Source organism: Salmo salar, unplaced genomic scaffold (genome assembly GCF_965601325.2).
Source record: "Salmo salar unplaced genomic scaffold, fSalSal1 ptg000378l, whole genome shotgun sequence".
Classification (NCBI taxonomy): domain Eukaryota; kingdom Metazoa; phylum Chordata; class Actinopteri; order Salmoniformes; family Salmonidae; genus Salmo; species Salmo salar.
The window spans coordinates 295,094-320,205 of NW_027675366.1; the positions used below are offsets into that span (position 1 = coordinate 295,094).

Consider the following 25,112-nt stretch of genomic DNA (forward strand, 5'->3'; position numbering starts at 1 on the left):
GTTCATCTTAGGTTATACTATGCATTCCATCCCGTTGTGAGAGGGTCAGTGCTGTCTGGGTTCCTTGGGACATTCCTACCCTAAACCTTAACCCCTAACCTTAACCCTTACCTTAACAATGCTGCTCGCTCAATAGGCCTATTTGGAAGTTGATAACTTGGTAGCCTACAGACAGAATAATCTTCTCTTTTCAGCAGGATCCATTTGCTTTCCAACCTGCAATTGTATTTGAAATATTGCGAAAGCCCTGTTGTAGCTGCATCACTGACAGATTTGCCACATGTTCCCAACTTGTAGGCATGCCTTGTGATTGGGCTACACACAATCCACAGCTATTTTTTTAAATAAGCTATTGATCCTCTCTGGCTAAATTACAGGCCTACTCCTGGTGTAGTAATCTGAATGATTTCATTTCTTTCTGAACAGACAGAAGTAATCTATCACTTAGGCAAATGTATTTTAATGTATCGGGTGCTGCACCAACTCAAGCACCCTTCCTGCGGGGCTATGATTCTATAAGGAAATAAATGATTAAGTGCAACTGCTGGAGAGATAAGAGTTGCAGGCTCGTTTCTATCAGAGCAGAGAGAGAGAGGGAGATTATAGAAACTGAATCTCCTAGTTCTCCCACCACAGCAATGGCCACTCCTTGGTCTATATAAAGTTGTGGCCAAAACTTTTGAGAATGACATAAATATAAATTTTCATAAAGTCTAATGCCTCAGTTTGTATGATGGCAATTTGCATGTACTCTAGAATGTTATGAAGAGTGATCAGATGAATTGCAATTAATTGCAAAGTCCCTCTTTGCCATGCAAATGAACTGAATTCCCCCCCCAAAATTCCACTGCATTTCAGCCCTGCCACAAAAGGACCAGCTGACATCATGTCAGTGATGCTCTCGTTAACACAGGTGTGAGTGTTGACGAGGACAAGGCTGGAGATCACTCTCTCATGCTGATTGAGTTTGAATAACAGACTGGAAGCTTCAAAAGGAGGCTGGTGCTTGGAATCATTGTTCTTCCTTTGTCAACTAGGGTTAACTGCAAGGAAACACGTGCCGTCATCATTGCTTTGCACAAAAAGGGCTTCACAGGCAAGGATATTGTTGCCAGTAAGATTGCACCTAAATCAACCATTTATCGGATCATCAAGAACTTCAAGGAGAGCGGTTCAATTGTTGTGAAGAAGGCGAAGGGCAGCAAAGAACCACTTCTCTCATGGAAAAACATCAGGGACAGACTGATATTCTGCAAAAGGTACAGGGATTGGACTGCTGAGAACTGAGGTAAAGTCATTTTCTCTGATGAATCTCCTTTCCGATTGTTTGGGGCATCCGGAAAAAAGCTTGTCTGGAGAAGACAAGGTGAGCGCTACCATCAGTCCTGTGTCATGCCAACAGTAAAGCATCCTGAGACCATTCATGTGTGGGGTTGTTTCTCAGCCAAGGGAGTGGGCTCACTCACAATTTTTCCTAAGAACACAGCCATGAATAAAGAATGATACCAACACATCCTCCGAGAGCAACTTCTCCCAACCATCCAGGAACAGTTTGGTGACGAACAATGCCTTTTCCAGCATGATGGAGCACCTTGCCATAAGGCATAAGTGATAACTAAGTGTCTCGGAGAACAAAACATCGATATTTTGGGTCCATGGCACGGAAACTCCCCAGACCTTAATCCCATTGAGAACTTGTGGTCAATGCTCAAGAGGCAAATCCTGGCAAATGGTTTCCGGAACGAATCAGTCCAAAACTGAGAGGTGCTGGATCCTGTGCTGGCAGGATCCTGTGCTGGCAGGATCCTGTGCTGCTGGATCCTGTGCTGCTGGATCCTGTGCTGCTGGATCCTGTGCTGCTGGATCCTGTGCTGCTGGATCCTGTGCTGACAAGATCCTGTGCTGACAAGATCCTGTGCTGACAAGATCCTGTGCTGACAAGATCCTGTGCTGCTGGATCCTGTGCTGGCAGGATCCAGCAAAAATGAAGCACTGCTATCGGCTGCCTAGGCTAGTTCACCCCATGGTGAAACTAGCACTCCTATAGATCTGAAATAATTGGATGGTGAAACTTGCACTCCTGTAGATCTGAAATAATTGGATGGTGAAACTTGCACTCCTATAGATCTAAAATAATTGGATGGTGAAACTTGCCAGTCAATCAGAAATGCAAGTTGAAGCAATTTGGGAATTTTTGAAAGTGAGGACAATCCTTGTCCTGCAATGGAAAGAATGTATACTTGAAAAAATTGATTTAGAAAGAAATAGGCATTTTGAATTAAACGTAGAGTGGAGCTTAGGGGTCCATCTTACCTTCAAAAAATATTCAGCAGTCATAATGTTCCACTGTCAGGAGAGTCATGACAGTCCCCATCTGGTGGGTTCAACCTTGGAAGGATTCTGCAAGTTGCAACCCACCATAAAAATGACCACGGGATGTCCTGGTTGTGTATCATCATTGCGGTCCCCCTCTGGTGGTTTGCCCTAGCCTCCTCTCGGTACCGCTCCAGCCTGTCCCGCATCTGGAGAACGTACTGGACAATCCCCTGTCCTGAGGTAGCTACTGGGGAACCTTCCCAGCACTTCTTCAGCAGGTCCAGTGGTCCCTGCACTGGCCATCCATAGAGGAGTTCGAATGGTGAGAAACCTGTCGATGCCTGAGGCACCTCCCTGTAAGCAAAAAGCAGAAAGGGTAACCACTTATCCCAGTCTTTACCAGTGTCAGCCACAAACTTCCTCAGCATATTCTTGAGCGTTTGATTGAATCTCTCTACAAGCCCATCCGTTTGGGGATGGTAGGGAGTGGTCCTCAAGCCTTTAATGCCCAGCTGTCGGTGGAGTTGAACCATCAGTCGTGAAGTGAAGTTTGTGCCTTGGTCCGTCAGGATTTCATCTGGGATTCCTACACGAGAAAAGAGCTGAACAAGAGCACTGATTATTTTTGGAGTGGTTATGGAACGGAGTGGGAAGGCTTCTGGGAACCGGGTGGCATAGTCACAGATCACCAATATATACTGGTAACCTGCACTACTCTTCTCCAAGGGTCCAACAATGTCCATTGCAATTCTCTTGAATGGGGTAGAGATAACTGGCAGTGAACATAGAGGAGCCCGGTCAGACCTACGGACAGCACTGGTTTTCTGTCACGTGGGGCATGTTTTGCAGTATGTTTGTACATCAGTATACATGGAGGGCCAAAAGAAACGGGAGCCTAGCCTAAGATAGGTCTTATGTTGCCCTAGATGGCCTGCCCATGGAACTGTATGTGCAAGGTTGAGAACAAGTGGTCTACATGTAGATGGCACCACTAACTTCCTGCTATCTGCTTCTGACCCAAGGTAGAGTATGTGGTTGTCTACTGTGTATATTCCCCCACATGAAGATTGGCTGTCCCCAGCTAAGGCCTTATCAAATAAACCTTTCAAGGTTGCATCAGACTTCTGCAGTGTAGCAAAATTTTGTGGAACTTCCCATTGCACTTCTAACCCAGACACATCAGCAACAGGTACAGGGGTTCCCACATACTTCTCAAGACGCCGCTGGCGGCGTGACTTTCTGGGCCCTTTGGTTCCCCCCTCACACAGACTATCACACAAGTCAGGCAGAGGTTGTAAACCAGCTTTGGCCTGTGCACGAGTGACAACTGAACATGACACCTGAACATCAGACTGGCAAACTGACTGCTCATATAGCTGACCCCCCACACTTCCCAACAGATCAGAGAGTACAGGCACATCCCTCCCCAAAATCATCTCAAAAGGTAGCTTCTCCATTACCCCAACTTTGAGGAGGTATTTCTGACCCTGAATCTCCACTGTGAGTTCAGCTGTGGGCTGCTGTGACTGGTCACCATGGACACATTGGATCAGTGTCTGGTGACCGTAATCAATGTCATTAACAGGTACATTACATTTTCTGATCAACGACAGGGAACTGCCGGTGTCAATCATTGCAGTAAGACTTTTACCATTCACTTTTACAGGTACCAAGACTGACCCTTCCCCAGTCTGTCTATTCTGAACACCATCCCCCTCTCTGGGCACATAACAGTAACCTGAGAGCTTGGATTTACGTAGCGGACACATTGAAGCCTTGTGCCCCTGCTGTCGGCAGTAAAAACAGGTCAGACCCCTCCCATCAGAGCGAACTGCATAATCCCTTACCTCCCTCCTCCCAGACACATAACCCCCAGAGTTACCTCCACCATCTCGGGTATCTCTGATGTCCCTTGTGTCTCGGAGACTCCTTGGAGCGGGTGCTGCAGGTCGTGGTGGGCCCCCTTTACGTGCATTATGGTACTGCAGCGCAAGCTTGGCCGCCATAAGCCCGTCCTTGGGCTCGTGCTCTCGAACCCAGGTTCGAATGTCGTGTGGTAGAACTTGTAGAAGTTGCTCGAGGATGATGACCTCACCGATCTCGTCCTGTGTCTTCTCCTCTGGTTGAACCCATCATCGGTAGAGACCCTTGAGGCGGTGGTACGTCTCTGTCGGTGACTCACCCGATGGCGTCGATGCAGCTCTAAAGCGTTGACGGTAGGTCTCCGAGGAGATGTCGAACTTCACCAGCAGCGCTTCCTTCAAGCCCTTGTAGACGTTGGACAGCCCCTCATCCATTGCTGTGTAAGCCTCTAAGGCCTTGCCCGTGAGCAATGGGACAAGCCTGCAGGCCCACTCTACCTCCGGCCACTGCCACGTCTTGGCCATTCGCTCAAACCTCAGCAAGTAGTTTTCAATGTCCTCCCCCTGCTGGTATGAGGGCATCTTTGGCTCCTTCCTCAGGAATGCTGGAAGATGAACGTTAACACTGCTGGACTGGTCTCCTGGTGCTGGGGCTGGCCTCATTACTGCTTGGGGATCCTGCTGTGGAGTTGAAGTCCCTGCTGCGTCGAGCCTTTGTCGTCCTGGTGTTGGCAGACCCAATCTTGGGCTCTCACTGACGAGTTCCGCTTGGTGAGGAGCTGTGAGGATAGATTGGCGTAGGCCCCGAAACTCCTGCTTGAGGTCTTCGTCCCTCTTCTCAACCGGTAGTTCAAACAGTTCTGGTTGTGTTTGGCCCCTTGGTCGGGCTCCTAGTTTCTCATAATTAACCTCTTCACCAGAAGATTCCATGGTATTCCACCCAGTTTCAACTTCAATTACCTTTTATGACAGTTGATGCTGCTGCTGTGAACGCAATCCTGTACGCATTCCTTTACCTCTCTTGTTGGAATTCACTGATTTGCGGTGCGCCATCCCACTGCTGCCACCATATGTCACGTAGAGTAGGCCAGAAGGCTAAACTGGAAAACCTAACCTCTATAAAAAATAAAAAGATGGCGGAGCCGCAAAAGTTCTTCTGTGCAAAGGTGTTTATTTACATAGTGATTCCGGAACAAAACAACAGTACTGCCATCAAACATATACCTTATGGGACAGCTTAAAAACAAAGCTGCCCCACCCACAGCTCAATCCAAAATGCCTCCCCATGAACTGAAAGAGAGGCTCCTTTTGTAGGGGTAGCCCCTCCCCTCAGAACAATTAACACTAATTAATTAAGCAATTACCTATTCAACATACAGTTTCCATTTATCTAAACATACCAAAATATATACATTGCAACACGTTTATGAAACAACATCACAATATAACATTTACAAAATTACATCACTACTGACAGTGTCTTCCAATATGCCCGTTTACATTAATGAGCCATTCCGGACAGGCACTACAAAGTAAGCCCAATTCCCTTAGCTCGGGTCCTTATCCAGCATACCTGGAAGCTACAGAGATGGAGAGAGAGAGGAACAGAACAAACAACCGCGCTCATCCATAACATCGATAAGTATACTAAATATTGCTTATATTAAATATGAACACCTGTCTTTATTTCTTTATACCCTAACTGGTTACTGAAGTAAGTGTGAAATGTATGTACTAAGATAGAGACGTTAACCTCTATGGGCTAGGTGGGACGTATCAGGTCAAACACTATTTTTACAGAAGTTTACTAAGGGTTGGTAACAGGCTGATTGGTCGGCTATTTTAGCCAGTAAAGGGGGCTTTACTATTCTTAGGAAGCGGAAGGACTTTAACTTCCCTCCAGGCCTAAGGGCACACACTTTCTAGTAGGCTTAAATTGAAGATGTGGCAACATCATCCGCTGTTATCCACAGTAATCTTCCATCCAAGTTGTCAGACCTCAGTGGCTTGTCATTGTTGATAGACAACAATAATTTGTTCACCTCTTCCACACTCACTTTAAGGAATTCAAAAGTATAATTCTTGTCTTTCATAATTTGTCACATATACTTGGATGTGTAGTGTCAGCGTTTGTTGCTGGCATGTCACCCCTAAGTTTGTTCATCTTGCCAATGAAAAATAAATGAAAGTAGTTGTCAATATCAGTGGGTTTTGTGATAAATTAGTCATCTGATTCAATGAATGATGGAGCCGAGTAGGCATTGTTATCCTAAAGGGACATAGTCATGGTAGCCAAAATAATGGCCTGCCCAGCATGTTTGTTGCTTAACCTGTTGGGTCTAGGGGGCAGCATTTGCACGTCTGGATAAAAAAAATGTACCCGATTTAATCTGGTTACTAATCCTACCCAGTAACTAGAATATGCATATACTTATTATATATGGATAGAAAACACTCTAAAGTTTCCAAAACTGTTTGAATGGTGTCTGTGAGTATAACAGAACTCATTTGGCAGGCAAAACCCTGAGACATTTTCTGACAGGAAGTGGATACCTGATGTGTTGTATTGACTTTAAACCTATCCCATTGAAAAACACAGGGGTTTAGGAATATTTTGGCACTTCCTATTGCTTCCACTAGATGTCACCAGCCTTTACAAAGTGTTTTGAGTCTTCTGGAGGGAGATCTGACCGAACAAGAGCCATGGAACGGTGATGTCCCATTAGACACCTGGCGCGCTACTTCATGTTGGGTACCCTCGTTCCAATACGTTATAAAAGGCTATGCATTCGTCCACCTTGAATATTATTCATGTTCTGGTTAAAAAAGGCCCTAATGATTTATGCTATACAACGTTTGACATGTTTGAACGAACGGAAATATATTTTTTCCCCTCGTTCATGACGAGAAGTCCGGCTGGCTTACATCATGTGCTAACGAGACGGAGATTTTTGGACATAAATGATGAGCTTTTTTGAACAAAACTACATTCGTTATGGACCTGTGATACCTGGAAGTGACATCTGATGAAGAGAATCAAAGGTAATGGATTATTTACATAGTATTTTCGATTTTAGATCTCCCCAACATGACGTCTAGTCTGTATCGCAACGCGTATTTTTCTGGGCACAGTGCTCAGATTATTGCAAAGTGTGATTTCCCAGTAAGGTTATTTTTAAATCTGGCAAGTTGATTGCGTTCAAAAGATGTAAATCTATAATTCTTTAAATGACAATATAATATTTTACCAATGTTTTCTAATTTTAATTATTTAATTTGTGACGCTGACTTGACTGCCGGTTATTGGAGGGAAACGATTTCCTCAACATCAATGCCATAGTAAAACGCTGTTTTTGTATATAAATATGAACTTGATAGAACTAAAAATGCATGCATTGTCTAACATAATGTCCTAGGAGTGTCATCTGATGGAGATTGTAAAAGGTTAGTGTATCATTTTAGCTGGTTTTATGGTTTTGGTGACCCTGTCTTTGACTTGACAAAACATTACACACAACTCTTGTAAATGTACTGTCCTAACATACTCTAAATTTATGCTTTCGCCGTAAAACCTTTTTGAAATCGTAAAACGTGGTTAGATTAAGGAGATGTTTATCTTTCAAATGGTGTAACATAGTTGTATTTTTGAAAAATTTGAATTTTGACATTTATTTGGATTCAAATTTGCCGCTCTTGAAATGCACCTGCTGTTGATGGAGTGCACCACAGGTGGCACGCTAGCGTCCCACCTAGCCCCAAGAGGTTAATTAACTCAGAAACCACACCTGTGTGGAAGCACCTGCTTTAACCTCTCTAGGGTAGGTGGCACCAAATCGTCCCACCTACGCAACAGCCAGTCTAATCCCGTGGCGCGATATTCAAATACCTTAAAAATGCTATTACTTCAATTTCTCAAACATATAACTATTTTACACCATTTTAAAGACAGGACTCTCCTTTATCTAACCACACTGTCCGATTTCAAAAAGGCTTTACAACGAAAGAAAAACATTAGATTATGTTTGCAGAGTACCCAGCCAGAAATAATCAGACACCCATTTTTCAAGCTAGCATATAATGTCACATAAACCCAAACCACAGCTAAATGCAGCACTAACCTTTGATGATCTTCATCAGATGACAACCCTAGGACATTATGTTATACAATACATGCATGTTTTGTTCAATCAAGTTCATATTTATATCAAAAAACAGCTTTTTTACATTAGCATGTGACGTTCAGAACTAGCATACCCCCCGCAAACTTCCGGGGAATTTACTAACAATTTACTAAATTACTCACAATAAACGTTCACAAAAAGCATAACAATTATTTTAAGAATTATAGATACAGAACTCCTCTATGCACTCGATATGTTCGATTTTAAAATAGCTTTTTGGTGAAAGCACATTTTGCAATATTCTAAGTACATAGCCCAGCCATCACGGGCTAGCTATTTAGACACCCAGCAAGTTTAGCCTTCACCAAAATCAGATTTACTATAACAAAAATGTTATTACCTTTCCTGTTCTTCGTCAGAATGCACTCCCAGGACTTCTACTTCAATGACAAATGTTGGTTTGGTCCCAAATAATCCATCGTTATATCCAAACAGCGGCGTTTTGTTCGTGCGTTCAAGACACTATCCGAAATGGTAAATCAGGGTTACGAGCATGGCGCATTTCGTGACAAAAAAATTCTAAATATTCCATTACCGTACTTCGAAGCATGTCAACCGCTGTTTAAAATCAATTTTTATGCAATTTATCTCGTAAAAAAGCGATAATATTCCGACCGGGAATCTGCGTTTCGGTAAACAGAGGAAAAAAAAGAAAGATGGGGGCGACCAGTGCACGCCCCTAAGCCCACTGTCCCCTGATCGGCCACTTGACAAAGGCGATAATGTGTTTCAGCCTGGGGCTGGAATGACGACATTCAGCTTTTTCCCGGGCTCTGAGAGCCTATGGGAGCCGTGGGAAGTGTCACGTTACCGCAGAGATCCTTTGTTTTGGAAAGAGATGTCAAAGAAAGCCAATAAATGGTCAGACAGGCCACTTCCTGTAAAGGAATCTCTCAGGTTTTTGCCTGCCATATGAGTTCTGTTATACTCACAGACACCATTCAAACAGTTTTAGAAACTTTAGGGTGTTTTCTATCCATATCTAATAAGTATATGCATATTCTAGTTACTGGGTAGGAGTAGTAACCAGATTAAATCGGGTACGTTTTTTATCCGGCGGTGTAAATACTGCCCCCTAGCCCTAAGAGGTTAAATACACTTTACTCGAGTTTCCATAACTTTGTACGTTTTTTTAAGTTAAGAACAAATTCTTATTTACAATGACTGCCTACCCCCGGCCAAACCCAGACGACTCTGGGCCAATTGCCCGACGCCCTATGGGACTCCCAATCACGTCCGGTTGTGATACAGCCTGGAATCGAACCAGGGTCTGTAGTGACGCCTCTAGCACTGAGATGTAGTGCATTAGACTGCTGCGCCACTCGGGAGCCCTACAGTACCAGTCAAAAGTTTGGACACACCAACTCATTCAAGGGTTTTTTACTATTTCTACATTGTAGAATAATAGTGAAGACATCAAAACTATGAAATAACACATATGGAATCATGTAGTAACCAAACAATGGTAAAACAAATCAAAATATATTTTAGATTCTTCAAAGTAGTCACCATTTGCCTTGATAATAGCGTTGCACACGTTTGGCATTCTCTCAACCAGCTTCACCTGGAATGCATTTCCAACTATCTTGAAGAAGTTCCCACATATGCTGAGCACTTGTTAGCTGCTTTTCCATCACTCTGTGGTCCAACTCATCCCAAACCATCTCAATTGGGTTGAGGTCGGGTGATTGTGGAGGCCAGGTCATCTGATACAGCACTCCATCACTCTCCTTCTTGGTCAAATAGCCCATACACAGCCTGGAGGTGTGTTGGATCATTGTCCTGCTGAAGATCAAATGATAATCCCACTAAGCGTAAACCAGATGGGATGGCATATCGCTGTGGTAGCCATGCTGGTTAAGTGTGCCTTGAATTCTAAATAAATCACAGACAGTGTCACCAGCAAAGCACCATCACACCTCCTCCTCCATGCTTCATGGTGGGAAATACACATGAGGAGATCATCCATTCACCTACTCTGCGTCTCACAAAGACATGGCAGTTGGAACCAAAAATCTTAAATTTGGACTCATCAGACCAAAGGACAGATTTCCACCGGTCTAATGTCCATTGCTCGTGTTTCTTGGCCCAAGCAAGTCTCTTCTTCTTATTGGTGTCCTTTAGTAGGGGTTTCTTTGCAGCGCTTAGACCATGAAGACCTGATTCACGCTGTCTCCTCTGAACTGTTGATGTTGAACTCTGTGAAGCATTTATTTGGGCTGCAATCTGAGGTGCAGTTAACTCTAATGAACTTATCCTCTGCAGAAGAGGTAACTCTGGGTCTTCCTTTCCTGTGGCGGTCCTCATGAGAGCCAGTTTCATCATAGCGCTTGACGGTTAAACTTTTGAAGTTGTTGACATTTTCCATATTGACTGACTTTCATGTCTTAAAGTAATGATGAACTGACCTTCATGTCTTAAAGTAATGATGGACTGACCTTCATGTCTTAAAGTAATGATGGACTGACCTTCATGTCTTAAAGTAATGATGGACTGACCTTCATGTCTTAAAGTAATGATGGACTGTCGTTTCTCTTTGCTTATTTGAGCTGTTCTTGCCATAATATGGACTTGGTATTTTACCAAAAAGGGCTATCTTCTGTATACCACCCCTACCTTGTCACAACACAACTGATTGGCTCAAACGCATTAAGGAAAGAAATTCCACAAATGAACTTTTAACAAGGCACACCTTTTTTATTTGAAATGCAGTCTAGGTGACTACTGTTAGGTTCTAATTTTTCAGAGTAAGTAACTCACGGACACTAGAGAAGCTTAACCAAGTTGAATTCTCCCCAAAGGGTCGTTACAGCTGTAATTCAGACACAGACATGGCTTCCCCCGTGGTGGTATTCAGACCCCACTTTGGGTGGAGTCTCCTCCTCATCTCTAAACATTGCGTCATTCTCGCTAAGCAGGGAACTAAGTCATATGAACCTTCAGCGGTTTCTACCCTTGTCAGTACTGTCACGGTTGGTTTCCCTGCACTCAGTCCCTCCCAAGCTTCATTATGGCATCCCTCATGTCTCCTTTGTAACTAATGTTCCTATACTCTGAGTATAACAATGTTCAACGTTTACCCCAGGATCCAAGAGTGTGCAAAGCTGTCATCAAGGCAAAGGGCGGCTACTTTGAAGAATCTCAAATATAAAATATATTTTGATTTGTTTAACATTTCTTAATTTTGATGTCTTCATTATCATTCTACAAAGTAGAAAACAAAGGGAAAAACCCTGGAATGAGTAGGTTTGTCCAAACTTTTGACTGGTACTGTGTATCTGTTTTATTTCCTATCTTTTATTCATTCATACAGGTTCTCAGAAATTGAGTTTTTTTTCTGCTGTATGTTATATGTTGAAAATGAGATGTTATATTGTCTTTTTTCAGGATCACAGAGGCCTTTATCAAGGCGAACCCCCACATCCAGATTCAAGGTTCAGGGGGAAAGATGTTCACCATCTCCGCAGCAATAGACGACATGGAGGCCTACACTAAACTCACTGGTCCGTTCAACCCCATAGAAATATAAAGTGTACAATGGCTCTGGTCTGTTCTACTTACCCAGACAACCAGAGCTTTGAGAGTTTTATGCCAGGTGTCAAGGCTGTCCAAACAGGCTGGGTTTGCCATACCTGTTTTTTTTGTGTGGTACATTCCTGTCCATACAATTACTGCTGGGTTTGGTTTGCATGATTACCTCTCATCTTCCCACGCTCCTTATCACCTTGTCTCTCCCTCTCACCTGTCTCTCTCCCTTTCTCCTCCCTTCCCCTGTAGACAATATGTTTGAGCAGATTCTGTACTCGTCGTCCTCTAAGCTGGCTGAGGCCAGAGAGATCCTTCAAAACATCACCTGCAGACGCCTCTACAAGTGTGTGGGACAGACCCAGACTGAGGTGCGCGTGGAGGTTTCACAGGTGTGTGTGTGCGTGTGCGTGTGTGTGCGTGTGTTTGGAGAGAGGATATCCTTCCAGGGCTTACTAGCAGAGCTTTCTACGAGATTCATATTATGTGCCTCTCATCCTCGTCTTCTCTTCCCCCAGAAAAAGCTCCTGGAGTGGGCAGGCTGTGTGGCGAGGTCCAGGCCTCGGAATGACCTTAAACATGTTACTCTGCAGCCAGAGGACTTTGTTGTCCATGTGAGTGTCCAGTCTTTTCACCTCAATCAGGGAACTGATTGAATACATTTTACCATACCATCCCCCCCCGCCTTCTCTATAGGTAACCCTTTGTTACCAGTTGCTCTGTTGAAAATGGGTATCTCTTTGCATGTCCATCTCTCCTCCCTATCTTTCTCTCCATCAGATCATCAACATGGACTGGGGTATGAAGGAGAAGAACCCCATCAACAACATGCGTTTCTACTGTAAGAACGACCCAACCAAAGCTTACCAGATCAGCAAGGACCAGGTCACTACTTCAATGCACTTACGTATACCTATTTTAGAATTATCCAATCATTTTTGGAGCTTGGAAACATGATATAAGGCAATTGTTGTTCCTGTAGGTGTCCAAGCTGCTGCCAGAAAGGTTTGCTGAGCAGCTTATCAGGGTCTACTGTAAGAAGACTGATGAGAGGACCATGGAGGCAGCTAAGAAGAACTTTGTCCAGTGGTGTATGGATATGAACTTCTCCAAACCTCAGGTCAGGAGGCCTCGCTCTTTCCTTTATATATCATTTTACCTCAAGCTTTTAGCGTTTTTACATTGTGTGGGGAAGATGACAGTGCAAGGCCAAGCCAGCTAGCTATCACCATCTTACCTGCACCACACAGAGTATTTTCCCAATGTTTAAAATTTACACTGGTATCCCTGTGTGTTTGTGTTCACATTTGTTTAGGATGGAGATGTGATTGCACCAGAGCTCACCCCTCTTAAGGCAAGCTGGGCACACAACAATGACACTGAGGATAATGAGGGGAGGAAGAGGCTGGGCCACTGAGGATAATGAGGGGAGGAAGAGGCTGGGCCACTGAGGATAATGAGGGGAGGAAGAGGCTGGGCCACTGAGGATAATGAGGGGAGGAAGAGGCTGGGCTGCAATCAATGATGACCAGACTCTTTTAAGAGGAAGATGAGAAACAACAGAGAATCCTTCTGTTTACGGCAGTGGTTACCAATCATGGTCTTTGAGGGCCACAGGGTATGCAAGGTTTTGTTCCAACCCAGCACTAACACACTTGGTTCAGCTAATCTAGGTCATTAAGATGAACTGACTAGCTGAATCAGGTGTGTTCACGATGGGTTGGAACAAAAGCCTGCACACCCTGTTGCTCCCTAGGACCAGGGGTTGGTGACCACCACCTCAAGAAAATGTGAGTCAGGCTTTCGAAAGAAGTCACTTTACTCAGGGTTCTGTTCACTCTGATTCAGTTTTCCAGGGATTAGATCATGTAGTCTTTCTTTTATTTACTTTTGATGTTTTATTTCAAGCGTACATTTTAGGTTTGGTTATCTTAACGTTATGCTATTTCATGATAAGATAAGTGTAGGAGTATGTGAGTATACATACCTGTACTCCCAGGCTATGCATGTTGACGTGCCACTCTCACACATGGCTCTTTCAGATAGCCAAGCAACGACTTTTACATATTTATCCATCCTGGTGGAAGTTACTCTTTGGACAATCATGCTTTACCTCGTAATACTCCCAAAGCTGAATGTGAACTTATCCTTAGTGTTATATTTGATCAACATGCAAACAAACAGGTAACCGTTGTTTGTGTTTCAGGGCATTGTCTTTCTTTTATGCATGGTTTCTACGCTGTTTTAGTTGTTATATACCCAGCTACCATAGTTAGCCTGGTCATGCATATCTACAGTATGTAGGCTAAAGTAGGAGTTGGCTAAGCACATACAGATCAAAGATCAGGGTACAATGTAGCTTAATTATCTTCAGAAAAGCCACCACTTTAACTGACAAACAATGTTAAGTTATCATATTATCTTCATCCATGTACCCTACTGAGGCAAGCAGCTATCTGTCTAGTGTTTGGTATCATTTGGGAGTCTCGTTATCTTCATTTAAACAACATGAACACAATGTTTACCCTAAAGTCTGCCTCGATGAGCCCACAGCTGTTGATCAGACAGACATGTTTGTTGATTTAAGTTATGCACTTTGTTTTAAATAAATAATATAATTTTGAATGAAAGACTAATGGGGTGGAGAGTCTCACCATTTGAAGGGTTTTGTAATACAGAATGTAACCGGCCACATCATCTGCGAAATACGACCCTCTTCTCTGCCTAGCTATCTGAGTTCTGTTTCCTTAGAACTTTGTGTAGAAGACAGCTCTAGCATCCTGAATCCTCAATTTAATTATAGGGGTGAAAACAAAACAAATCTCGGTTAACCCATGGTCTATGGTAAATTGCTTGAGTCGTTCATCTTAGGTTATACTATGCATTCCATCCCGTTGTGAGAGGGTCAGTGCTGTCTGGGTTCCTTGGGACATCCCTACCCTAAACCTTAACCCCTAACCTTAACCCCTAACCTTAACCCCTAACCTTAACCCTTACCTTACGAAAATAGCTGGCTAGCTAACCTCGATAATTACTCTAAACTACACAATTATCTTTGATACAAAGACGCCTATGTAGCTAGCTAAAAAACAATTGCTCAGATCAATGTAATGTAATGAAATGTAATATTACCTGCGGAGCGAAGTGCAGCACGACTACTCGCTCCAAACCCGGAAGTCACATTCCTACCCTAAACCTTAACCCTTACCTTAACAATGCTGCTCGCTCAATAGGCCTATTTGGAAGTTCATAACTTGGTAGCCTACAGACAGAATAATCTTCTCTTTTCAGCAGGATCCATTTGCTTAACAACCTGCGATTGTATTTGAAATATTGCGAAAGCCCTGTTGTAGCTGCATCACTGACAGATTTGCCGCATGTTCCCAACTTGTAGGCATGCCTTGTGATTGGGCTACACACAATCCACAGCTATTTTAAAAATATAAGCTATTGCTCCTCTGTGGCTAAATTACAGGCCTACTCCTGGTGTAGTAATCTGAATGATTTCATTTCTTTCTGAACAGACAGAAGTAATTCTATCACTTTGGCAAATGTATTTTAATGTATCGGGTGCTGCACCAACTCAAGCACCCTTCCTGCGGGCCGATGATTCTATAAGGAAATAAATGATTAGGGTTAGGGTTAGACCATAACCCTAACCATAACCCTAACCATAACCCTAACCCTTCCTGCGGGGCTATGATTCTATAAGGAAATAAATGATTAGGGTTAGACCATAACCCTAACCCCAACCCCTAACCATAACCCCTAACCATAACCCCTAACCCCTAACCCTAGCCCCTAACCATAACCCCTAACCCCTAACCCTAACCCTTCCTGCGGGGCTATGATTCTATAAGGAAATAAATGATTAAGTGCAACTGCTGGAGAGAAGAGTTGCAGGCTCGTTTGTGTCAGAACACAGAGAGTGAGGGAGATTATAGAAACTGAATCTCCTAGTTCTCTCACCACAGCAATGGCCACTCGTTGGTCTATATAAAGTTGTGGCCAAAACTTTTGAGAATGACACAAATATTAATTTTCATAAAGTCTGCTGCCTCAGTTTGTATGATGGCAATTTGCATATACTCCAGAATGTTATGAAGAGTGATCAGATGAATTGCAATTAATTGCAAAGTCCCTCTTTGCCATGCAAATGAACTGAATTCCCCCCCCAAAATTCCACTGCATTTCAGCCCTGCCACAAAAGGACCAGCTGACATCATGTCAGTGATTCTCTCGTTAACACAGGTGTGAGTGTTGACGATGACAAGGCTGGAGATCACTCTCTCATGCTGATTGAGTTCGAATAACAGACTGGAAGCTTCAAAAGGAGGGTGGTGCTTGGAATCATTGTTCTTCCTCTGTCAACTATGGTTAACTGCAAGGAAACATGTGCCGTCATCATTGCTTTGCACAAAAAGGGCTTCACAGGCAAGGATATTGCTGCCAGTAAGATTGCACCTAAATCAACCATTTATTGGATCATCAAGACTTTCAAGGAGAGCGGTTCAATTGTTGTGAAGAAGGCTTCAAGGTGCCCAAGAAAGTCCAGCAAGTGCCAGGACCATCACCTAAAGTTGATTCAGCTGCGGGATCAGGGCACCACCAATACAGAGCTTGCTCAGGAATGGCAGCAGGCAGGTGTGAGTGCATCTGCATGCACAGTGAGGTGAAGACTTTTGGAGGATGGCCTGGTGTCAAGAAGGGCAGCAAAGAACCACTTCTCTTAACCTCTATGGGCTAGGTGGGACGCTAGCGTCCCACCCGTGGTGCACTCCATCAACAGCAGGTGCATTTCAAGAGCGGCAAATTTGAATCCAAATAAATGTCAAAATTCAAATTTTTCAAACATACAACTATTTTACACCCTTTGAAAGATAAACATCTCCTTAATCTAACCACGTTTTACGATTTCAAAAAGGTTTTACGGCGAAAGCATAAATTTAGAGTATGTTAGGACAGTACATTTACAAGAGTTGTGTGTAATGTTTTGTCAATTCAAAGACAGGGTCACCAAAACCATAAAACCAGCTAAAATGATGCACTAACCTTTTACAATCTCCATCAGATGACACTCCTAGGACATTATGTTAGACAATGCATGCATTTTTAGTTCTATCAAGTTCATATTTATATCCAAAAACAGCGTTTTACTATGGCATTGATGTTGAGGAAATCGTTTCCCTCCAATAACCGGCAGTCAAGTCAACACCACAAATTAAATAATTAAAATTAGAAAACATTGGTAAAATATTATATTGTCATTTAAAGAATTATATATTTACATCTCTTGAACGCAATCAACTTGCCAGATTTAAAAATAACCTTACTGGGAAATCACACTTTGCAATAATCTGAGCACTGCGCCCAGAAAAATACGCGTTGCGATACAGACTAGACGTCATGTTGGGGAGATCTAAAATCGAAAATACTATGTAAATAATCCATTACCTTTGATTCTCTTCATCAGATGTCACTTCCAGGTATCACAGGTCCATAACGAATGTAGTTTTGTTCAAAAAAGCTCATCATTTATGTCCAAAAATCTCCGTCTTGTTAGCACATGATCTAAGCCAGCCGGACTTCTCGTCATGAACGAGGGGAAAAAATATATTTACGTTCGTTCAAACATGTCAAACGTTGTGTAGCATAAATCATTAGGGCCTTTTTTAACCAGAACATGAATAATATTCAAGGTGGACGAATGCATACTCTTTTATAACGTATTGGAACGAGGGTACCCAACATGAACTCGCGCGCCAGGTGTCTAATGGGCCATCATCGTTCCATGGCTCTTGTTCGGTCAGATCTCCCTCCAGAAGACTCAAAACACTTTGTAAAGGCTGGTGACATCTAGTGGAAGCAATAGGAAGTGCCAAAATATTCCTCAGCCCCTGTGTTTTTCAATGGGATAGGTTTAAAGGTAATACAACACATCAGGTATCCACTTCCTGTCAAATGTCTCAGGGTTTTGCCTGCCAAATGAGTTCTGTTATACTCACAGACACCATTCAAACAGTTTTAGAAAATTTAGAGTGTTTTCTATCCATATGTAATAAGTATATGCATATTCTAGTTACTGGGTAGGATTAGTAACCAGATTAAATCGGGTAAATTTTTTTTATCCAGCCGTGCAAATACTGCCCCCTAGCCCTAACAGGTTAAAAACACATTGGTTGCCCTCCCTCCCATTCACCCAACACTCACAGACCACATACAATCATCCACCTCTCCTAACCTTAACCTCAATCCTACTAGGGTTTAGGGTTAGGTTTAGGGTTTAGGGGTTAGGTGGTAGGGTTAGGGTCAGGGTTAGGGTAGGGTTAGGGTTAATCCTACTAGGGTTTAGGGTTAGGTTTAGGGTTTAGGGGTTAGGTGGTAGGGTTAGTGTTTAGGGTTAGGGGGTTAGGGTTTTAGGGTTAGGTTTGTTAAGGAATCCACAAGGTCGATCTGATTCCTTCAAGCTAATTTCGAGACCAGGGGGAGGGTTGGGGTTAGGGGTTAGGGGTTGGGGTTAGGGTTAGGGGTTAGGGTTGTGTTTGTAAGGAATCCACAAGGTCGATCTGATTCCTTCAAGCAGAGACCAGGGGGAGGGTTGCACTCTGCTTGCCGAGGAGTCGAGGGGTCCGGGCACAGATCCGCCCAGGTTGTAGAACCCTATAGTTTCCGACTTTAGTAGAGTTGGTTTTGGGGTGCGTTGGTTTTAGGTGTCTTCATCCTTGGGCTTTCATCCATTTTAAGTCCGGTTAGGGTTAGGGGTTAGGGTCAGGGGTTAGGGTCAGGGGTTAGGGTCAAGGGTAGGGTTAGAGGGTTAGGGTTAGGGTCAGGGTTAGGGTAGGGTTAGGTTTCTAGTTTTGAGTCGGTTGATCCACTTCCATCTCTGACACATGGAAGCCGAAGGGGGAAGGGGAATGGGTGCACAACATAGCATTGACGCGCGGGCCAGGGGGGGTCCGGGAGCACCCGGCCAAAGTTGTAGACCCCATTGTTGCCCACTTGTAGAAATGCCCTAGGGTTTGTTGGTTGGGCTTAAAACCGTCCGTCCGTATGGTTAAGGGATGGTTAAGGTTAGGGTTGGGGTTAGGGTTAGAATGGTTAAGGTTAGGGTTAGGGTTAGAGATGGTTAAGGTTAGGGTTGGAGTGGTTAAGGTTAGGGTTAAGGTTGGGGTTAGGGTTAGAATGGTTAAGGTTAAGGTTAGGGTTAGAGTTAGGTTTAGGTAGGTCTTTCAAGGTCTGTTTGTCAACGGAAGTGGAAAGCATAGGTTAGGGTTAGGGTTAGAGAGGTTAAGGTTAGGGTTAAGGTTGGGGTTAGAGTTAGGTTTAGGTGAGTCTTTTCAAGGGTCTGTTTGTCAACGGAAGTGGAAAGCATAGTTCAATCTAGGAGTTACTCCCCATCGGATCCTTCTTTTTATCTCCACGTTGTCTATGTATTTACTCCATGTCCATCTGTCTCTAGTCCTGGATGTTTTCATTCATAAGTAAAATTTGAGAGTTATTCCCGTCCAGGATCCAGGAATTATCCCATGTCTAGTCAAATCCAGCTGGTCTGTTTTGGGTAAACTCGACGTAGGATCATTTTATTACATTTTTACATTTTAGTCATTTAGCAGACGCCTTTATCCAGAGCGATTTACAGTAGTGAACGCATACATTTCATTTCATGCATTTTTTTGTTGTTGTACTGGCCCCCCGTGGGAATCGAACTCACAACCCTCTCTACGGTTGTCATGCATCCGCCCTTGGAGTTCCGTCCCGCATCCTTGTAGATACATGGTGGGTTCAGGATCAGGCAAACTCCTCGAGTTGCGTACCGTATGAGGGTCCGGTTTCTCGGTTGGTTGCCATGTGTCCATACCAGCCATGTCAGTCTGTCACGCTTGCGAGTTTTGGCAGACAAAAACCCCAAGGAGGAAACCGCCTATACGGCTGTCATGCATCCGCCCCAAGTGTAGTCCTTGGTCAATCCAGTGGTTCGGGTGGCAGTGACCCATGGGGCTACTCCCTTCCAGGATCGTAGCGTTCCAGTTGTATGTCATCCCTAGACAGTGAATTTATTTCATAGTCAAAAGGTCAAAAAGTGGTTTGGCTGTCCAGGCTGAGTACGGCAGAAGGAGGGGTCCCCCAGTGAAAAGTTGCTTTGTGGGATCCAATGCTCCGCCAGACATCATCTGAGCACCCCAGGGATCTCCCGGCCCGGGGATAATTCCAGCGGCACCGCCCACCTCCCAAAGCACCTTTTTACTTTATTTAAAAAAAACTCCCACCACACTCAGAGAAAACACGCGCTACTGGACATACTACCAATCCAATTCTAAATTGGGGTAGGTAGTCGTCCAGCGCGGTACGTGAGTCTTCATTGGACGGGGCGGAGATGTTGGCCTATTGGTCTGCACAACAGGACCTGGAGAGGTCCCGAAGGAGACCGGTCTTTCCACCTTAACCTGTTGGGTCTAGGGGGCAGCATTTGCACGTCTGGATAAAAAAAATGTACCCGATTTAATCTGGTTACTAATCCTACCCAGTAACTAGAATATGCATATACTTATTATATATGGATAGAAAACACTCTAAAGTTTCCAAAACTGTTTGAATGGTGTCTGTGAGTATAACAGAACTCATTTGGCAGGCAAAACCCTGAGACATTTTCTGACAGGAAGTGGATACCTGATGTGTTGTATTGACTTTAAACCTCTCCCATTGAAAAACACAGGGGTTTAGGAATATTTTGGCACTTCCTATTGCTTCCACTAGATGTCACCAGCCTTTACAAAGTGTTTTGAGTCTTCTGGAGGGAGATCTGACCGAACAAGAGCCATGGAACGGTGATGTCCCATTAGACACCTGGCGCGCTACTTCATGTTGGGTACCCTCGTTCCAATACGTTATAAAAGGCTATGCATTCGTCCACCTTGAATATTATTCATGTTCTGGTTAAAAAAGGCCCTAATGATTTATGCTATACAACGTTTGACATGTTTGAACGAACGGAAATATATTTTTTCCCCTCGTTCATGACGAGAAGTCCGGCTGGCTTACATCATGTGCTAACGAGACGGAGATTTTTGGACATAAATGATGAGCTTTTTTGAACAAAACTACATTCGTTATGGACCTGTGATACCTGGAAGTGACATCTGATGAAGAGAATCAAAGGTAATGGATTATTTACATAGTATTTTCGATTTTAGATCTCCCCAACATGACGTCTAGTCTGTATCGCAACGCGTATTTTTCTGGGCACAGTGCTCAGATTATTGCAAAGTGTGATTTCCCAGTAAGGTTATTTTTAAATCTGGCAAGTTGATTGCGTTCAAAAGATGTAAATCTATAATTCTTTAAATGACAATATAATATTTTACCAATGTTTTCTAATTTTAATTATTTAATTTGTGACGCTGACTTGACTGCCGGTTATTGGAGGGAAACGATTTCCTCAACATCAATGCCATAGTAAAACGCTGTTTTTGTATATAAATATGAACTTGATAGAACTAAAAATGCATGCATTGTCTAACATAATGTCCTAGGAGTGTCATCTGATGGAGATTGTAAAAGGTTAGTGTATCATTTTAGCTGGTTTTATGGTTTTGGTGACCCTGTCTTTGACTTGACAAAACATTACACACAACTCTTGTAAATGTACTGTCCTAACATACTCTAAATTTATGCTTTCGCCGTAAAACCTTTTTGAAATCGTAAAACGTGGTTAGATTAAGGAGATGTTTATCTTTCAAATGGTGTAACATAGTTGTATTTTTGAAAAATTTGAATTTTGACATTTATTTGGATTCAAATTTGCCGCTCTTGAAATGCACCTGCTGTTGATGGAGTGCACCACGGGTGGCACGCTAGCGTCCCACCTAGCCCCAAGAGGTTAACCGGCAGTCTCATTCAGGGCGTGGAAGGGCCTATGTTGCTTAGGAAGCAATCGCTGCGGGGGAGTCCCCTGGGTCAGGGTCCCCAGAGTAGTTGGAGAAAAAATATTTCTCGTCCATTGGGGGTGTAGGTGGGTATATATATAAAAAAAAATATATATATATACACAAAAGGAAGATGGTAGGTTGGTGAGAGGATATTTTTGGTGGGTCCGTGGTCACGGTAACTCTGAAATGTTATTAAAGATCTATTTTTATGGTCCTAATGACCCCCTTTTTTTGTGGGATGTGGGGTTTGGGTTGTGTATGTGTAGTATATGTCCGGGAGTGCCTTGTTGTTAAAGTTTGGGTGATGATCCAGCTTGTGGTAGTGGTATTAATATCCAAAGGGAGGTTCGAGATCCATCCTAAGGCTGTAGGTCCCGGTGAGATTCTTTGGTTCTTTGCGGGAGCTTTAGAGACGGCTGCGTACCAAGATATCCCTCAGGTTGGTATTTCTTTTGAATGCCAGAATGGGTGTGTGGAGAGGGAGTAGTTGCTTTGAGAGTAGCCTCTTCTTAAGTTTAGTCGCCACCTGACAGCTTGGTGAGTTGTAGGTAATGATGATTGGTATGATTTTGTTGTTTTCTTTGGGTTTGCCTCTCCATGAGTGTGTCCTGAGGTTATGTTTTGCTTTGTTAAGGGCTGTGCGGGTATATCCTCTTTTTCTTCTTAAAGCCTTGGAGAGGGTGTGAGTTGCAGTTTTAAGGTCTTTTGGTTGAGTGCATATCCTTTTGTATCTCAGGAATTGAGATTTCAGTATGCCTCCACTGGTGTGTGGAGGGTGGAAGCTGGTAGCATGCAGGAGGGCATGTGTGTCTGTTTTCTTGAAGTACATTTTTGTATCCAATCTGCCTTTCTTGAGAAGGTTGGGTCCTTTGTAGGTTATGGTATCCAGGAAGTGTACTTCAGAGCGATTTATTTTGTGCGTCAGGTGGATGGAGGGATGGTGGTTATTTAGGATGGCAGTGAATTATAAGAATTCTTCTACGCTCTGTTTCCATATGCCCCATATGTCATCCAGGTATCGGTAGAAGCGGAATGGTTTGAGTTGGCATAGGGGGTAGACAGTGTTTTCCCATTCTGCTAGGTAGAGGTCTGCGTAGGCCGGTGCAAATCTTTTATCCATTGCCACTCCTTTTACCTGTAGATAGGTGCTGCCGTTGAATTCAAAGTTGTTGTGCTATTTCAAGAAGACGTAGGAGGTGATGATCTGGTCTTCCTGGTTGTGGGTATCGTAGTAGATAGGTTCTTACTGCTGCGAGGCCTTGTTCCACTTCAATGTTGTTGTAGAGGCTCTGGATGTCCATGGTAAAGAGGAAGTCTTCCGTGGTTACAGGTGTGTTGGCAACTTTGCCGAGAATGTCGGAGGTGTCTTTGATATAACTATTATGTTTTGATGCCAATGGGCGTAGGTGTATATCGATCCATTGTGATATTCCATATGTTTCGATAGCACAATCCGAGATGATCCGTCTCCCTGGTGGGACTTCGAAGGGGAGAGGCCAAGAGAAGGGGTCCTTATGGATTTTCGGAAGTAGGTAGAAGCTCCTGCTTCTAGTGGGTTTGTAACCTGTGAGGTAATCCTGTTGTCTGGAGGTGATGTGATTCTTGCGTTCTAATTGTTTTAGTTCTCTTCTTATGAGTGCTATCCAATGTTAGATGATGTTGGGGTGTTGTAATTGGATTGCTGAGTCTCATGAGTCTCTGTACGTAGGTAAAAATATTGGTCCTGGCAGGGGTAAGATTCATCCGGTGTGGGATGAGTTTCTTGGTATGTTGTAGCCTGAAAATGTGGCTCTGTACGTAACGGAGACGACGTATTCACAGTGAGACTCGGTTGCCAGTCAAAACTTTTTTCGGCTGACCCCTCTATGCGTCTCCTCTTAAAAGATGTAGAGGGCTTAAATGAGTGTTTCTGCCCCGTCTAAATTTTTGGGCCTGTTTTGTGGTGCTCTTGTATCGACGTGGTAGAAGCGTTAGAGTCCCAGCTATGTCGTGAATCTTCCATGTTATGTGTCCCTGTGTAAAACTCAAAGTAAGGGAAAAGAAAAGTACAAAGTAAATAGGTAGCCAAAAGGAGATACCTCTGACGTCCGTGTGGATCCTGCCTTCCTTACAGCTACACAACGGATCTAGAGGTATCCCAGCCACGACGCGTTTCTGCCTTACTCGGCTTCATCAGGTAGCAGGGAGATGAAAGGTAAAAGTGTGCCAAAATGTGCACTCGGTCGTGATACGGGAAAAAGCCGTTTTGGACCGGAAAAATGGTTTATGTGTGTGTGTGTGTATGTGGGTGAGTGTCGTGGAGGTTGAGACTCTATGGTCTGAAGTTCGATGAAGTATCGTGATGATTGCAAAAGGGCGTTGATTCGTGGGAGTATAAGCTCCGTGATGAAGGAATCCCCCCCAAAAAGGCCGTGGACGCAAGGATTGAAACGGGTTGAAGATATCAAAATTCCGGGTGTAGCATGAGGCTGGTGCCTGGTGGTTTAGTAAGAAATGGTGGTCCAAAGTGAAATGTATTCGCTGGAAGTTGGAAGATCAAAATTGCATGTTGTCCAGGTGCAAGTGTCTTCAAAAAGTTTTTCCACCCAATGGTGCTGAGACTGAGGGATGCTCTTCTTTTATAGGAAAGGAAGGGGGCGTGGTCACAAGGTGAGTGAAATCCTATTGGTGCATGAGGCGTGCATGCAGCGTACATGTGAGGGGTATGGCCATGATCATCCAATGAGATTGCTGCGTTGCTTTAGATGAAGGGTCTTTAACCTGTTCGTGTTGGTAGAGGCCTCCTCCGTTGATTTCTATGGGGAATTGTATGGGGTGGTAGCCCCTTGCATTTTGGGGTACCATTTGCGTTGTGGGTGTCCGAGAGGTTCCGGGTGAATTGCAGAAAAGACTAGAAGTCCGAAGGGTTAGAATGAGCCATTCGGGAAGTTCCTGTGATGTGTAGAAGGTGGTGTGTTTGACCTCTGCTCTGCCATTGACTTGTATGTTAACGTGGAGAATGGTCGGCTCCGGTTTAGGGATTTTGGCTGTAAAATCCCATGTGGAATTCTGTGGGTCCAGAGGGGGTGGATGGTAGAGTGGACATCTGTAGGTTATAATGGATTTGTAGTAGGAGGTATGTGGTATCCGACAGGTCTGGTTATGGGTCTACCATTATAGTTGGACAGTTTTTCCTCCGCTATTGGAGTAGCGTCACTTGGAGGCCGTATTACAGTAGGGTGCGATGTGCAGAGAGAGGTTGTATCCATGGTATTTTTTCCTTTGTGATGCTAAAGATCTTGATCCTGGTTTCATTTTTAAGG

At 43.7% G+C, this 25,112-nt stretch overlaps 1 protein-coding gene across 2 annotated transcripts; it reads left to right on the top strand.

Annotated features, from left to right (window-relative positions):
* Nucleotides 1–9,274: 9,274 nt before the first annotated feature.
* LOC145875874 (deoxynucleoside triphosphate triphosphohydrolase SAMHD1-like) lies at nt 9,275–14,520 on the top strand. 2 transcript variants are annotated; one of them, XM_082971682.1, is made up of 5 exons: nt 9,275–11,862; nt 12,137–12,276; nt 12,403–12,498; nt 12,665–13,004; nt 13,200–14,520. In XM_082971682.1, exons 1-4 carry the CDS (start codon nt 11,808–11,810, stop codon nt 12,839–12,841), a joined length of 468 nt encoding a protein of 155 aa, XP_082827808.1. In that variant the 5' UTR covers nt 9,275–11,807; the 3' UTR covers nt 12,842–13,004; nt 13,200–14,520. The 2 variants fall into 2 exon arrangements, with proteins under 2 accessions (XP_082827808.1, XP_082827807.1); XM_082971681.1 differs by having other exon boundaries at nt 9,276–12,276.
* Nucleotides 14,521–25,112: the final 10,592 nt, after the last annotated feature.